Source organism: Nylanderia fulva, unplaced genomic scaffold (genome assembly GCF_048542155.1).
Source record: "Nylanderia fulva isolate GAGA-0341 unplaced genomic scaffold, ASM4854215v1 Scaffold86, whole genome shotgun sequence".
NCBI classification, from domain to species: domain Eukaryota; kingdom Metazoa; phylum Arthropoda; class Insecta; order Hymenoptera; family Formicidae; genus Nylanderia; species Nylanderia fulva.
The window spans coordinates 335450-353482 of record NW_028190982.1 but is presented as its reverse complement, the minus strand read 5'-3'; the positions used below and the strand labels follow the sequence as shown (position 1 = coordinate 353482).

General features: G+C 34.7%; 2 protein-coding genes across 3 annotated transcripts in view; one reads left to right on the top strand and one right to left on the bottom strand.

Moving 5' to 3' along the window:
- Positions 1-18033, top strand: part of LOC146719798 (uncharacterized) — a 192963-nt gene that overhangs the window by 59552 nt on the left and 115378 nt on the right.
- Positions 1-18033, bottom strand: part of Argl (Argininosuccinate lyase) — a 105231-nt gene that overhangs the window by 6777 nt on the left and 80421 nt on the right. The window contains exons 4-6 of one of the 2 annotated variants that reach the window (XM_085489518.1): positions 7870-7953; positions 6739-6870; positions 360-460 (exon numbers count right to left, since the gene is read on the bottom strand). In XM_085489518.1, the coding sequence (XP_085345644.1) occupies positions 360-460; positions 6739-6870; positions 7870-7953 (317 nt within the window). The remainder of the gene's footprint in view (positions 1-359; positions 461-6738; positions 6871-7869; positions 7954-18033) is intronic. The other variant, XM_085489519.1, reaches the window with a different exon arrangement.

The following is an 18033-nucleotide window of genomic DNA, read 5'->3' as shown; positions in this document are numbered from 1 at the left end:
GTTTAGGATATATGCGCGCTTATATGATCTTATCTTCATAAAAGAAACGAAGAAATATTCCTTTAAATTGTACTTACTTAGAAAATGTTATGTTGATGTATACATATATGTATAAACATTAAATTTCATAATGTGCATAATTTTCTTAATTAATGCAATTTTTTGATATCATTATTTTGTAAAAAAACAATAATAAAGATTTAACTAATATAAAATGCGGACAGATAATTACTCGTATTAAAAGATTTTATTATGTTAAAAAGTTTTTAATGTGATATAACTATAGAATATATTCCTAAAAAAATTATTTTATCTTCTTTATTAATTTGCATTTAAAATTTATAAATTAATTATTTTACCTAAGTAACCACTGACTCCATTTTATAGGTTGTGCCCGTTGCATATGTGTATATCCGGGCATAAGTACGTCTATATCTTCTTCTGCACGAGCTAGGAGAATCTATTTTCAAGATGAATTAAAATTTAATATCTTATTTAACATTTTTTATATTATAATTCGTATATTATCATTTTAAAATATATAATAAGTTAATTTTTTTTTAATGTTTATTTTTAGAACAGCAATTATGTAATATTTTCTTTTAGATAGATTCGCTAAAATAAAAATTTTCAATGAATAATGAATGAAATTAACTTTTTGGATAATTTTGGACGACTTTTCAAAATTTTTACGAAAATATAAAATTATGACTATGAACTCTTTATATAAATTATATAATGCTGATGTAAATAAAATGCTAATGTAATAAGTTCATTAAAACGCATAAAGATAAAATTCCTATAGGTTCCAACACTCATTTGGTCTATAAAATTGAATGCAATAACTGCAACGCAACATACGTAAGCCAAACATGTAGAAAACTTAACACAAGGATTTCAGAACATAAAAAACATATTAATAAAAACTGTACTAACAAATCTGTCATTACTGAACATAGACTAAATTTCGATCATGAATTTAAATGGGATGATGTAAAAATATTAGATAAGGAATCAAATTATAGTAAACGTCTTATATCTGAAACGATGCATATTAAGAGACAAAACATTAATCTTAACCTACAAAGTTATACAGAAAATTTGCTTGACATATATAGTAACATATTAAACAAGCTCCCGAAATTTCAAAGTCACAAATTAGTAAACAGGCAAACAGCTTAACAGTTTTTAAGAACCAACGTGACAGTCGTATTCTAACCGTAGTGTCGTGAAGAAGGCGTGCGTTTAAATTTGTTTATTAAGGTTGACATCATTATAATTATGTAAGCATATCTCATATATTTTAAAGATTGTGTTAGTTATTGTTTACAATTAGATTATAAAATTTGAACGGTTACAGAAATCACAAGATCATGTCTTTTACAATCAGAGTTCATCTCAATCTATTAATTAGAGATGAAATATGTATTTATGAAATGATGCACAGAGCAGATATCTTCACGACTCCCACAACGCTTTTAGTTTACTTTTTAGTTTACTTTTTGAATAATTATTTACTTGCAACTTCTGTTAAACACAATTGACTATCCTAGGCCAACTTATTTAACATCTGTATTTTTATTGTAAAATAATTTAAACACATTATGACTTCCGTAGGTTATCACTTTGATACAATGTTTTAGTTGATTCTTTTTGTAATTATTTATATTTTGCGCTGAAGACGACTTGAAAAATCAAGTCGAAACGTCCGTTATGACTTCTTTTTAACTTTCCGTTATTAGTCTATTTATGTAATTTATTTTATTGTAATTGTTAAATTTTATATATGCGATTAACCATGTCTTATTTAATTATTTTTTTATTGTATCTTACAACTTCTTATTATATGCGGTGATTCTTATTAAACTTAATTGTCACTTACACAGCTCTTGCAAGCCTTTTGATACTCCTTATTTCTAATGTAAAGATTTACTTTTATAATCAATAATATTTTTTTTTTCATCCTAATTTTATTATAATCTGTCCATGTATGTAGGACATTTAGCTATATTTATGTCGTGGAATTGAACATGAGAAGCACGTTTCCAGTGATACAACCTTATATAGATTATACTTTATGTAATTATATAATTATTAATACTTTGAGGTGTGTAGATCTAAAGTTTTTAAAGTAAGTTAAGTTATGTCACAATATTGTATATTTTAGGATATAAAGTCTATTGATATTTTTTTTATTCTTCTTGTTTTAAAGGATTGTTTCATGAGGTTTACTGTTAGAGAGTTCGGGTGATTTAGAATTCTATTATGATAGTTTGTACAACACTTTATAATTTCTTTTTTGACGCTCAGGTTTGGAAGTCGTATTGTGTGGAATTGTTGGTTACAAACCATGGAACATCTAGAATCATTCTTAAGACCTTGGATTGGAAGCGCTGTAGTATTTTTACGTTGGAATTGGATGCTGTTCTCCACAGCTGGATGCCATACGTCTATGCTGGTTTTAATTGCCTTATACAACAGTAGTTTATTCTTCACTGATAGTTGTGATCCTTGTCGTAGTAGCCAGAACATTTTACGTAGTTTAAGTCCAAGCTGCTTCCTTTTAGTGAAAATGTGTGTTTGCCAGTTTAGTCGGCGATCGAAGTGAATGGCTAGGTATTTAGCAGACTCTGATTGTGAAATTGGTTGATCGTTGAGTGTCATTTGAGGACAGGTTTTTCTTCGGGTAGTAAAGATCACATGGACTGATTTGGTTTTATTAGCTTTTATACGCCACTTTTTCAACCATTTTTGAATGGCATTAAAATTTATTTGTAGCATCTGAAAGGCTATTACAGGATTTGCTTGAGAGGCTATAACTGCAGTGTCATCCGCGAATGTTGCTGTTGTTACTTCAATTGTTGTAGGTAAGTCAGCCGCGTAGAGGAGGTAGAGCACTAGGCCTAGTTCGTTTCTCTGTGGCACTCCCGCTTGAATTTATAGGTAGATTTTGTTTGATTTTGTATAATAGGCTATCGTGCTGTATACCTTATGTCGAAGGCTTGGGTGATGTCCAAAAAGGCAGCCGAGCAATACTTTTTCTCCTCTAGCTCTGTGTATATCTTTTTATAGATACGGTGAACCTGTTCGGTAATAGCGTGTTTTTGTCGAAAACCGAACTGATGGTTAGGAATTAATCCTTTTTTATCTATTATTGGTCTTAACCTTGAGAGCAGCAGCTTTTCAAAGACCTTTGACAAGATGGACGATATGATTTGATATCTTCCGGTTTTTTCCCTGGCTTTAATATTAGTATGATTTGAAACACCTTTCATTGTAGCGGGAAGAAATTGATTCTCATTATAGCATTGAATAGTTGAGTTATAAATTTCCACCCTTTCTCTGGCAGATTTTGAAGTATTTGACCGGTAATTAGGACATAACCTGGTGTCTTTTTTGGATTTAGATAACTGATGGGGGGGGGGGGGGGTTTGATGATTTCGTTCATATTAAATTTATGCAGAGGTAATTTCAGTTGATAGGATTCATTTATCGCTCGACAGATTTCATCTTCTCCTTTTTCTGATTGTGCTTTCTCGGAATGTGGGGTAAAGACATCTTTTAGGAGTTGAGCGAATGTATCCGCTTTTTCTTTTGCACTTCTCTCATTTTCCATCTGGTGAACGCACTGGTGATATTGGGATTTCAGGTTGTTTAAATCGCCTGGTCGCCTTTCAGAGTGAGTAGTTAGTTGCTTGCGTTGCACTCAAGTTTTGTAGGTATTCCGTTATATCTTGATTTCTTTCTAAATTAAGCATCTTACGTAGGCATTTGATTGCTTTATTTAACTTAGATTTTAATTCTGGTGATCTAGTTGTCTGCCACTGTTTCCTGAGTTTACGTTTTTCTTCTACTTTTAATTTTATCGATGTCGAAAATTCGTTAGCAATGGCTTTTGTTGAGTTAAGCGGAGTAGCATTCCATGCTGCTTGCTGTATGCATTAATTGAAGTGCTCTATTGATTCTGTGATTTCTTTCTCAGTTTATAGGGATATTGATGTGTTTAATGTTTCTTCTATTTGTAGTCGGAAATATTCCCAGTCGGTTCTTTTATTGCACAATGTGCACGATTCTTCTTTTTCAAGCATTTTGCTGCTCAAGGTGAATAATACTGGCAAGTGATCTGAAGACAGTTCCAGGCATGATTTAGCTTTAGATAACGTTTGTTTATGTTCTTGGTGATGTCGAAGTCGATAATATCTGGGATCTTTCTTCTGTCTGTAGCCCAGGACGTCCGTACTCACGTGGACACCGATTCGGCCTCTAGGTGCTTTCTAGCGTTATGGAGTCCTTTATCCTGTGGTGTCATTAAACGTGAACCCCATTGTGGATGTTTGGCGTTGTAATCTCCTCCGAAAATAAATCGATTATCCAGTATTTTAAAATGTGTTTTAAAATAGGGTACAAAGTTATTTTCTTTTGTGTTATGCTTCGGAGGACAGTACACTGCTGAAATAATAAAAGGACCAAACAACACAGTCCTCTACAACTACATTTGTGGCTTGTATTTGTTCTGATGATGGTGAAATGCGTTAATTACGTGATGTTTTATGTTGTTTTTGATGATATTGGCAAATTCGTGGGCAGTATCATCTGGATGCATAGTGTGATAAATTGAGTATCTGGGGATTTTGATGTGGCTCTTCTTAGTAAAGTGAGTTTCAGTTATTAACATAATATCTATGCTTTGGTCTTTCAAGAAGGTTTGTAATTCAAGTTTGTGTTTTGTTAGGCCATTGGCATTCCAGATTACTAGCTGTAGGATTTTGATCATTGTGACATTTTAGAGATTAGAGTAGTTAGTAGGTTTAATATAGTACTGAGTTGTTCCGTGAGGCATTTTATCGTGGAGTTCTTGAAGATCATTAGTTTGATGTTCTTGGAGTTGTTGAATTGATGCTGAAAAGCTATGGGGATGTCCTTGCGTCCTTTCTTCATTTGTAGCCTGTGCATAGGAGAGTCTTGCGCTGTCAGGTTGAGTTTACTCCGTTGTTTATTGTGAATGTACAGTTTGTTTTATAGTATTTTGTTTTGGATCAATTTTTTTATTTCTCAGAGCCGGAAATTTGGCTTTTTGTAGTTCTTTATAAATTATATATCCTTTATAGTTGGCTGGATGATTCACGCTGTACAGAACGCACTTTACTTTATCAGATCTTCCTTTATATAAGCAGTCTGATATTCTGTGTTTACCTGTGCATTTTATACATTTCGGTGGATGGAAACAAAAATTTTTTGTATGGCCGTATTGTTGGCAGTTTATGCATTGAGGTATTTCGCGTTTAAAGTGCGGCGCTTCAATTTTAATTTTTGTGTTTAGCTGATATTTGATCATATAAATACTTTTATTCTTTTCATCTGGTTTTAGATCTATAGAGAACATTGGTAAGGGGTTTTTCGTTATTTTTTGTCGCATGTTTATAATGTTTATCACCGTGTGGCCGTGACTTTCTATTTCCTCCTTTATACTATCAATTTCACTCGAGTGATGCATGTTTCGTAGTATTACTCTGAAGGGTTTATCTTGTTTTTTCTGATAGGTGTAATATTCGGTGTTTTTTTTCTTTTAATGATTTGACAATTATATCATAAGCCTCGATAGTTTTAGCTTGAACTTTAACTTGTTCTTGGTTTTGAACTTTAATAGTATAATTGTCTTTTGTAATTAGATTTAACATGTTCATTAACGGACTAATATCATTGATTCTTGAAATAAATATGGGTAGAGCTTTTATAGGTTTAACAGTATGTATATTTTCTGTTCCTTCGAATTACTGGTTGTCTAGTTGTTTGTATTTGTTTGCTACACTAATTGGTGCTTTTAGCTAGTAATCGGCAATACGTGTTTGTTTTGAGTTGCGCCGTATACTATTATTTTCTGGACTGGATCTAGGTCGTTTGTTCTTGCTTTTAACCTCTTGCCATTCGTTATGTTTTATGGAGGTATACTTTTTTGAAGTTATCTCATCATTATTATAAGATACCTGATCTGTCTCGACTGCGGTTATCTGACCCAATGCATCTAATTTATTCTGTTGCGGCATCGTGTCCGTCTGCATATGTGCATTGCTATGGGTTGTTGTCTGCGCGAATTACGCGGCGGTATTATTACATCCGTTGGCCATAGTGGCCGCGAATTATTTTAGCTGAGCAGCAATGTGTATTACTGTTTGTTAAGTACTTTAGCTTTTTTACATACAGATGTTTGATTTTAGGTGATAAATATTAGCACTATCGTATTACTGAAAGTTAACACTGAGATATTTTATCGCGTTCGGAACGGCAGCGCGTTGTAAACACGTCCGACCCGTATGATGGCTCAGACAAGACTATATTCAATAACATGACAACAAAAAATTATAAAGACAAAATTACAAATAACAAAATATATATTATATTAAAATTTATCTAGATAAGTTTTTTAACGATTTTTTTCAAAATAAAGCAAAAAAGAGATAAATCTCTTTTTTTTAAAAGGACTTTTTTCTTAATTTATTGATCCTTATTATTATATCCAATTTAAGAACAAGTATAATTAATATTAACAAAAATGTATTATTTAATTAATAATTTTATATTAAAAATTAAAAAAAATGTTTAATGTAAAATTTGACAAAAGAATAAAAAATTTATATTAATGACTTTTCACTAATAATTGTTTATTTGCTAATATTCGTTTGTAATTGTTTGTTTTGGGGTCAGGATTCGGATTTATATAAATGATATTGCTTTACTTACCTCTACGAATTTTTTTATTCTAAACAGAAGTTTATCAATTGACTTTCGAAGCCATAATTTGGTATCAGTCACAGTCTGATCATTGCGACTCCTTCCAGTATGTAATTTCTTTGCTATATCACCAATTAATTCCTGTATATAAACATGAAACAGTTATAATAATATTAATTATTGTTTATCAATATGAAATATTTTTAAGAATTTATATACAAGGTCTGTAAATAAAATAATGAGACTTTTTCAAGATGAACTTTTATTTATAATTTAACTCTGTCTCCTTCAAAATAGTTCCCTTGAGAAGCCACGCAGCGCCTGAGACGTTGTTTCCAGTTTTTATAGCAGTGTTGGAATTCAGAAACCCGAATGGCCTTCAGCTAGTTACAGCCGCTTTTATGTTTTCGGTCGTATCAAAGTGATGTCTTTTGAAATAAATTTTCAATCTCGGAAAGAGAAAGAAGTCACAGGGATTCAGGTCAGGCGAATACAGAAGCCGGGGGACAACAGGGATGTTTTCCAAAAACTCCGTAATCGAAAGTGCCGTGTCCACAGCGCCCCTGTGGGAAAAATATCCCTGTCGTCCTCCAGCTCCTGTATTCGTCTGACTTGAGTCCCTGTGATTTCTTTCTCTTCCCGAGATTGAAAACTCATCTCAAATGACATCACTTTGATACGACCAAAAACGTAAAAGCGGTTGTAACTGACCAGCTAAAGGTCATTTAGGTTTCTGAGTGCCACCACTGCTTTGAAGACTCGAAACAACGTCTCAGACACTGGATGGCTTCCCAAGGGAACTATTTTGAAGGAGACAGAGTTAAATTATAGTTAAATTATAAATAAAAGTTTATCTCAAAAAAGTCTCATTATTTTATTTACAGACCTCGTATGTATATTTATGTTGTTTATAGTTTCATTAATTTGGAGAGAATAATATTAAAGATAACGTTGTATAATAATTTAAAAAAACAACTATAGTAATAGCGAAAAGATCCACTCAAAATCATCGTTTTTAAAATTTTAATATTTTTTAAAATTTGTTAAATTAAAGTATATTATAAGCATGTATAGTAATTAATTAATTAAGCATATAAAAGTAATAGCCATATAATCAATTATGCCATTATTTTAATATACCGAAAGTCTTCGTTCATTAGCGCTATGTACATCCTCATCTTCATGTTTTATGACAAACTTGTTATTTTCCCATTCGTCTTGCACCTAATTAAAGATACAATTTCCTTTTTAATAATATATACATATGCGTATGTATACAGGGTGATCTAATTAAATTGAGTTACTCAAACATATACATATATATGTATATATATTTAAAAAGTATGAAAAATTATAATAAAAAAAATATAAGTGTTAAAGATATATCAAGATTACTTTTAAGTTTTTAAAATAGGAAACTTTATTTTAATATTTTCTTGTATTTGACATTGGAGCATTTAAAAATAGTATAATTACAAAATTAAACAGAATATAATAATCTCATGTTGTCGCATATTTATTTATAATATCCTTTTTTTTACTTTCGGATGATTTTAATACATTCTTTTTTTTCTTAAGTCTATATTCTCTACAACTTTTATTTCATAGTATTTTTTAATAAATAATTAATAATTTTAATGTTGTAATAATAGTTAAAATTAGTAATAACTTTAAGTTTTTTAGTAAAAAATTTTTCATTTTGTTTTTTAGCAATTTTTTTAAAACAAAGCAAAAAAAAACAAATAAATCTCTTCTTAAAAAAAAAGGATTTTTTTCTTAATTTATTGATCTTTACATGTTTTTGAAGTTTTGACATTAATTTCAGGACATCCGTATATACATCCAAATATAGAGACGATTGAGCGTCACAAATAATGCATTAAAAAAAAGGTTTTAGATAAAAATTGTAGGATTTAAAAATATCTACCATATATATTTACAGATTTCATCACTTTGATTTTTGGCATTGATGAGTGGCATTGTCAAGGTCAAGGTAAGCTCATCAAAATTTTTTAAATGAAACCACTCCAAGTAGCAAACTGATATTTTATACTTTAATTTAACATAATTTACATAAACTGTGAAATATATATATATATATATTGTTACGTCCCTGATCTTTCATCCCCTGAATATCATCCCTTGTGTCGTGGAGCTTCATCGTTAAGGGGGGTTGTTTATTGACAACCGCCCGGTGGTTGTTTTCAGGCTCCATGACAGTTTTGGTCTAGCTGTCATCTCGTACGGACGTGACTTGACCAGAGAGCAATCTTCTTTCTTTCGCGTGTACATTAGTCATTGTATTTCATCATTGTATAAAGGATCATTTCTTCATAAGAGAGTGTATTTATTTCGCGAGCCGCGAGTGAGTGAGAGTGTGTGCGAGAGACGTCTTTTGCGAGAAAGAACGTCCGGAGGACGTAACATTTTGGGGGCTCGTCCGGGATCGGATCGAAGGAATATCTCACCGCAGCGGAACGGAAACGTCGAGAATGATACATTCCCCGAGAATTACCCGTTCACAAGCTCCGTCTCGAACGACTGGCAGCGAGGAATCAGGAGAGCAAACGGGCTCGTTACCGGAAGTCGCAGGAGAACCGGCGGTAACAGAATCTACAGCTCGGGTTCTCCTTCTTGAAATGCGAGAGATGCGACAGGAACAGACTCGTCGAGAGGACGAAATTGCGGCGATGCTGCGTCGTCACGACGAGGAACTTCTAGCCTTGAAGGAGATTCATTCCCGGCCACAAAATCTACAGCTAAGTCCTTCTAATAATAGAACGTGTGGAAATTCGGGTACGCATTTTTTAAATGAGAGGGAGAACGATTTTCGCGCGATATTAGGGTACAAATTAAAACCTGATACTTATGACGGGACAGTATCACTTCGTGAATTTTTCTCGCAGTTTAACTTAATTGCTCAAGCGAATAGTTGGGATAATACAACAAAGACTGTTGCACTCGCTTCGAATTTGAGGGGAAAAGCGCGTTCAGTATTAGAGACGGTAGAAGACGTGTCCAATTTAGAATTCAACGAATTAAAATCAAAACTTGAATTGCGTTTTGGAGAAGGACTCTTATCACAAAATTATTACGTTCAATTTACAAATCGGAAACAAAAATTTGGGGAAGATTTGGCAACATTAGGTTCGGAACTTGAAAGATTGGTTCGCCTTGCGTATCCCGAGTGCCCACACGAAATCCGAGATAAAATCGCCTGCGCGCAATTCATTTCAGCGATATATGATAATTTTGTCAAACGAACTTTACAATTAGAAAATATAACCTCATTGAGTTTGGCAATTGAAAGGGCAAAAGCCATAAAAATAATTCAAGGGGAGGGTTACGAAAGAAAGAGAGGAAATTTTAATTTTAATAAAAATTTTTCGAGTATTGAAAAAAAGAACGCGCAGGGTAATAAATTAGAAGGCGAACGGGATGAAAGAGATAAGAAAGAAAAGAACGGAAAAGGAAATTGGCCAGGCAGCAAATTTAGCGCCGGCCAAAGAGAATGTTGGACGTGTGGGAAAATCGGACATTTCCGGTACGAATGTCCTATTGAGAAGGGAAACTTGGTTTAGCCGAGCTTACCGGGGAGAGTTTGGCTTCCGTGAAAAATTCCTCGGAAGTTATATTAAATGTAAATAGAATTAAGGATAATGATTATTTCATTTTTAAAGGAAAAATAGATGATAAAGTATGTTCTTTCAAGGTTGACACGGGCTCCGATGTTTCCATAATAAATAGCAAATTCGTTGAAAAAGAGAAAAGGAAGATTTCTAAGAATTTTGTTAATTTAAGATATCCCACCGGAGAAAAAGTTTGTGTAGAATTTTGGGCAGAAGTTAAAGTCGAATTAGGGAAATATTCGTTAAAAATTCCAATGTTTATTGCAGACATAAATGATGAATGTCTTTTGGGAATAGATTTTCTAAAAATGGTAAATTTGGAAAAAATTTTTGATTCGGCTTTTGGAATTCCGACGTTTGAAAAAGAAATAGCTAGAATTGAAGATTCTTTTAAAAAAGTTCCAATCCCCTTGAAAGAATTCTATGAAATGAATTCTCAACATTTAACTGAAATAGAAAAGGAAAGTTTTGTCGATTTTCTTAATGAATTTGATGATTTATTTTCTGAGAACATTATTGCGGGAAATTGTACTGTTGTAGAACATAATGTAAATGTGCGAGATTCTCCTCCCATAAAACAGGTTTCTCGTAGGATTCCGATTCAAATGAGGGAAGAAGTCGATAAGATTTTGGAAGATATGAGTTCACGTGGAGTAATTGAGGAGTCACATAGTCCATGGGTTTCTCCTGCTGTCATGGTTAAAAAGAAGGACGGTTCTATAAGGTTCTGTGTTGATTATAGAAAATTAAACAAGGTGACTATTAAGGATTCTTATCCCCTTCCCCGAATTGATGACATTCTTGATCAGTTAACAGGTAATTCTTGGTTTTCCACTCTTGATCTTAAAAGTGGGTATTGGCAAATTAAGATCCGTCCCGAAGACAAAGAGAAAACGGCTTTTTCAATAGGAAAAGGACTTTGGCAATTTACAATTATGCCCTTTGGGTTGTGTAACGCCCCTGCAACATTTGAACGCCTTATGGAAAAGGTCTTACAAAATTTATTATCAAAAATTTGCCTTGTTTATTTGGATGATGTGATAATTTTTGGGAAAAGTTTTACTGAAATGATAAACAATCTTAGAACAGTATTTTTACGATTAAGAGAAGCAAATTTAAAAATAAATCCGAAGAAATGTGTGTTATTTAGTAAAACTGTAAAATATTTGGGTCATGTGGTTTCCGCGGAGGGCGTTGTTACAGATCCCGATAAGATTTCCGTTGTTAAAGATTGGCCAATACCTCACACAAAAAAACAATTACGAAGTTTTCTGGGATTTTGTTCTTATTATCGTAAATTTGTTAAAGGATTCTCTTCCTTAGCTAAACCCCTTTACATGTTGACAGAAGGTCAAATTAAATACATATGGGGAGATGAATGTCAAAAAGCTTTTGAAAAGTTAAAGTTTTTATTATGTTCTTCTCCAATTCTTTCTTTTCCAAGGGAAAAGGGAGAATTTTTATTAGATACCGACGCGTCGAATATAGGAATCGGTGCAGTGTTGTCTCAGAAACAAGATGGAGAAGAGAAAGTAATTGCTTATTTTTGTCGTGTGCTTAATAAAGCCGAACGGAACTATTGCGTTACTCGCCGGGAACTTTTAGCGATAGTAGATTCTATAAAATTTTTTCGTCATTATCTTTTGGGACAAAAGTTTTTAATCCGTACGGATCATGTTTCGTTACGATGGCTTTTATCTTTCAGAGATTTGGAAGGTCAATTAGCTCGATGGATGGAGAGATTACAGCAATACGAGTTTGAGATTATCTATCGTAAAGGGATTTCTCACAATAATGCTGACGGATTGTCTAGAAGACTTTGTGAATCAAACAATTGTCAATATTGTGCAAAAGTGGAAAAGAAAAATTCAGAGGAGAGGGAACAAACAGGTTCTCGTATTGTGTTCGAAGGCGAAAATTTGGAAAATTGGCGTGAAATGCAACGACAAGATCCTGACATTTCATTTATTCTTCGTGCCAAGGAAACAAAAATTCGTCCCCCACGCTCAGAAATAGTCGGAGAGGATATTTCAACTCTAATATATTGGTCGTATTGGGATTCTTTGATTGTGAAAAATGGGATCCTCTATAAAAAATGGGAAGCTCCAAATTTAAAATCAAATTTTCTCCAACTCGTGGTTCCTCGAGTACGAATAAAGGAAATATTAGAGGAGACGCATGATTCTCCAACAGAAGGACATTTCGGAGCCAATAAGACTCTAGGAAAAATTGGAAAACGATTCTTCTGGGCAACCTGCAAACAAGATGTTGAGGAATGGTGCAAAACCTGTAAAATCTGTGTTTCAAAAAAAGGTCCTTCAGGAAAAGGGAAATCTCCTCTACAAATTTTTAACGTTGGAGCTCCATTAGAGAGAATACAGATGGACATACTTGGTCCTCTTCCTTTGACAAGATCCGGAAACAAATATTTGCTTGTTATCGTAGATTGCTTCACTAAATGGGTGGAGGCTTTTCCTATTAAAAATATCAGAGCTAAAATGGTCGCTGAAGTCTTTGTTAATCAATTTATCTCAAGGCATGGAATTCCAAGTGAAGTTCACACTGATCAAGGGAAGAATTTTGAATCACAACTTTTTTCAAAATTAATGAAATTACACGGGATAAGAAAAACCAGAACTACCGTCTTGCATCCTCAATCTAACGGACAAGTAGAACGCCAACATCAGACTATTTCAAATTTCCTAGCGAAATACGTATCGGAAGATCAAAAAGACTGGGATCGATGGATTCCCATGTTTCTTTTAGCTTACAGATCTTCGAAGCATGAAACCACTGGCGTGACTCCAGCAGAGCTATATTTTGGTAGGGAACTAAGGTTACCAGTGGATCTTTTACGAGGAAATCCTGAATCTTCTGAAGGAAGACTTCCAAGAAAAAATTTTACTAGAAATCTAAAAGAGAAATTAAAAGAAATTCATTCTTCGGTTAGAGAGCGAATGAATCTGAAATCTTCTCAGATAAAGATTCGTTATGATCGTAGTGCCAGAGGAATTCTTTTCAAAGTAGGACAGAAGGTTTGGTTTTATAATCCTCGTAGGGTTAAAGGAAAAGCTCCGAAATTACAAGGAAGTTGGGAAGGTCCATTCCGGATAGTAAAAAAACTTAGTGACGTGGTGTTTTGCATAGAAAGATCGTCTAGACATAAGAGGAAAATTGTACATTCAGATAGATTAGCTCCTTTTCTCGAGAGAAGTTTAGAAAAATAATTAAGTAGATTGGAGCCCGAAAATGTCGATTTTCATTTAAAAATTCGGGGGGATGTTTTAATTTTAAAAAAATAGAATAAGTTACTGCGCATTTTATTTTTCGTTACAGAGTCTTCAATTTGGAAAGAAATTTGTCTTTGACCTGAGAAGAGTTTCCTGAATGGCGGAAAAATTGATCTCCCAGCTTAGTCTTCGAGGGAGAAAATCTTCATCCGTCTTTATTCTACTCTAAGAAGACTGTTTTGCCCGCGGTTTTTGATCCGTGGTTTTCCCGCGGGACTTTGGGCAAATGCCAAGACAGGAACTTGGGGAGTCCATGAGGGACGATGGGTCCACGGAAGATACCCCCCCCTTGTCTGAACCGGAGGACGAAGGGAGACTGGGACTTATCTTCAAGGAATTTTGAAAGTCGATTGGGACCAAATTGACGGAGTCGCTCGGTAACCTGCGGCAGCAGCCCAGGGTAAAGCAGGAAGACTCGTCGGTGCCCTGGAATCGACAATTGATACAGTTGTACTGTGGACTTGGATTGGCGAATATAGTCCAACGGATGCGCGACGGGATCCAGAATGGCGGATTGTTTGGTAACCTGTGGCAGGAGCCCAGGGTAGAACAAGAAAATTCGTCGGAGTCCTGAGGTCGGCATCGGAATGCAGAGTTATTGTACAGCGTTGGATAGCCCTCTGTTTTTGATTGTCGGGACGACAATCTTGAAGAAGGGGGGCAGTGTTACGTCCCTGATCTTTCATCCCCTGAATATCATCCCTTGTGTCGTGGAGCTTCATTGTTAAGGGGGGTTGTTTATTGACAACCGCCCGGTGGTTGTTTTCAGGCTCCATGACAGTTTTGGTCTAGCTGTCATCTCGTACGGACGTGACTTAACCAGAGAGCAATCTTCTTTCTTTCGCGTGTACATTAGTCATTGTATTTCATCATTGTATAAAGGATCATTTCTTCATAAGAGAGTGTATTTATTTCGCGAGCCGCGAGTGAGTGAGAGTGTGTGCGAGAGACGTCTTTTGCGAGAAAGAACGTCCGGAGGACGTAACAATATATATATATTATCTTGTAAAATATTCATTTTCCGATCATCTTACCTCAATATTTTTATGCATAAAATAATGAGAGAAATCAATTAGTGTAGAAAGCACATATTTGTTTTCAAGAAAAATATATAGTTTTCAGACAGCACACAATATTTATGATAAAGATTTATAAATATTTATGAATATATATTTGTTTTCAAATATTACATAAATATTTGAAAAATTTTTTATAAAAACTTTTATTTAACATATTATTAAAACATAGATTAAATATTTCATATAATAATAAAATAATCAAGTCTCAGTAAGAGTTAGCAATCAGAACCAAGGCGCAGTTTATGAGGCGCTAATGTTTCAAATAAAAATTAAATTTTAATTATCATAAAAAATTTTTACATATAATATACAAAAAATTGCGAATGTTTTGGCTCTTTTCTTGAGCCTTCTTTAGCGCAAACAGCAATAATACATAGAGAGTTCGTCGGATTAAGAACATTAAAAAATGTGAACTTATTTCACTCCATAATATGTTTTGGTTGCAAAAATGCATGGGGTGAACGCATCCTTTTTCTTGACTAGGTTGAGAGGCCCGGAAGAAAAGTATATGGTGCGTATATATTTAAAAGTATAAATATGCGCATTTTAGTAGATATATTATGGGGGTTCTAACCCGGGAGCAAGAAGGAGGGAGGGTGAGGAGCGGGGAAAAATCGGGGGCGAGGGGAGTGACGTCACGCGGGAAGGGGGTTTTATCAGCAGATAAGCTTATCTTATCAGCTCAGGTTACCAGATAAGAGCCTCTTATCGGCTTATGTTACCTGATATGTTTATAAACAAGATATGCGGATATCTATTACAAGATAAGATATCTATTACAAGATAAGATATCTAAATTTTCGTAGAAAATCCTGCAATATTTAAATTTTCTCTGAAAATTCAAGATAAGATAAGGTAAAAATTCTAATTAATCTAAGTCTAAGAATTATTAAGAACAAAAGGGCTGCAGCCGTTTCTTTGGCGAGCGCCGACAATCAGATATCTATTACTAAAAAGGTTGCGTTTCTTTCCCCCCTCTCCCGTACGTGGCTGCGAGCGCGGCTGTTCAGCTGCTGCTGAGCTATACGTTATCTGTTTATTTCTAAGAAATATCAGCGGAGATATTTTGCGTCATCGGGGGCGAACGTGTCGCTGCTTGCGACAGGGTGAAATTTACACCAGGGAGATAACGATGATCTGCCAAGCGGCGGCTTTATCTATGTATTTCGGAGAATTATCAACGGGTAGATATCGCAATTATTTCTTGCGAATTAACAATTACACGTTGAAGAACAAAGGGTTGAACGGGATATACGAGGGTCACTATTTATATTTCGGGAATAGGAACAAAAACAAATAGTTAAGCTGCGAATATATTTTTATTGTTTTTTAAAGTACTCGCCACGATGATCGATACACTTTTGCATGCGCTTAAACTAATTTTCAAAGCATTTATTCTATTCCGAATGAGGTATCTCCAAAACATGATTTTTGAACGCTTCAATAGCTTCTTCGGGCGATGAAAATCGTTGACCACGCAGTTTATTCTTCACGGATGGGAACAAAAAGAAATCATTGGGTGCCAAATCAGGGCTGTACGGCGGATGACCCATCAATTCGATGTTTTGAGTGCTCAAATAGTTTCTTGTTTGAACCGATGTGTGAGAGCTCGCATTGTCATGATGAAGAACAATCCGACGTCTCTTGTTTGTTTTCTTATTTCACCGAAGATTTCTGGCAAACAGATGGTTGTGTACCACTCAGAATTTACTGTTCTACTATCCTCTAGAGGCACTGTTGCAATATGACCAGTTTTTCCGAAGAAACAGGCCACCATTTTCTTTGAAGTGCTTCGTGCGCGAACAACTTTTGTTGGATTTGGTTCATCTTGGAACACCCATACAGTCGACTGCTGCTTACTTTCGGGCTCATACGAATATATCCATGATTCGTCACCTGTCACGATTTTATAAACGTCTTTTTAAGCACCGCGATTGTATTTCTTAAGCATTTCTTTGCACCAATCGACACGAGCCTTTTTTTGAGCGATTGTCAAATTATGTGGGATCCAACGCGAACATAACTTTCGCACAGCTAAGTGTTCATGTAAAATCACATTTATGCTAGTGGAACTAATGCTTAGGGATGCCTCAATCTCACAATAGGTTACATGACGATCTTGCTTAATCATTTCGTGCACAGCATCGATGTTTTCTGGCACTACAGTCGATTTTGGACGACCTTCACGAAACTCGTCGGACAGCAAACTACGACCACGATTGAATTCACTATACCAGCGATACACAGTGGTTTTTGATGGAGCTTCATCGCCAAAAGTCAAATTAAGTTGATTGACGCACTCTTGTTGTGATAATCCACGTCGAAAGTCGTAAAAAATCATCGCACGAAAATGTTCACGATTCAGTTCCATTTTTTGCCGAGACAAAACTTTCAACTATATATAAAAGAAACAAATAGCGTCCGTATGACAAAATGTTCTGAGTACGTATATCGTCAAAAATGTCAAACTTTACGATGGAACCGTCAGATGGACTCACATGACATCAGTGTTGCCAATTCCCGAAATATAAATAGTGACCCTCGTATAATGAGGACCGATGCTGCTGCCGGGTCATAGTACAGTGACCACGAGAGCGCACACTCTCCTCATTCGGTGTGCAAGATGTTTGTCATGCTATCAAGTGCTTCCGACATTCTCAGTTTAAGTGCTGAACAACTGCAATATATTCCAAAGATTGTTTCACTGCAAAAGTGCGGCAATTTCGTAGAACATTTGTGGAACAAGCTTTCGGAGCACATCAAGGCGGATCCGGAGGTTCAGACATATCGTCGCTGTTTGGAGCATTACAATCGACCGTGGATGCAAACGCACATTGACGGTCCAGCACCAATAATTAAGGATTGCAGCGAATGTCAGCGAAAATAGGCTGAGGTTAGTAATCCTGTGTAATAAGTGTGAAAAGTGACAGACAATAAAAATGGAAAACACAGTGCATATGACAGACAAGAAAAAAATCATTCGGTTATAACATTGTCGAGAAATGGTATAAACATTGCCAGGATCATAATGATGACGCTAAGGAGAATCCGTTTGGCCTTAAACGTGAGGAGAAGGAATCGAAGAACATTTTGGTGACCTCGATTGTACAATTGTTAAGAAATCGCAAACTTGGTGTGCGAAAACCGCATACAAAGAAAGTGCGAAATTATCTAGGAGCTCGTAAAGATTGTATAAAAAAGCTCAGATGTGTAGGTTAAATACATGCTTAATATATAATCTTGGAATGCCTGGACACACAAGAACATCATGTTATGAACATACGATACATCGTGGACTTGCAGATA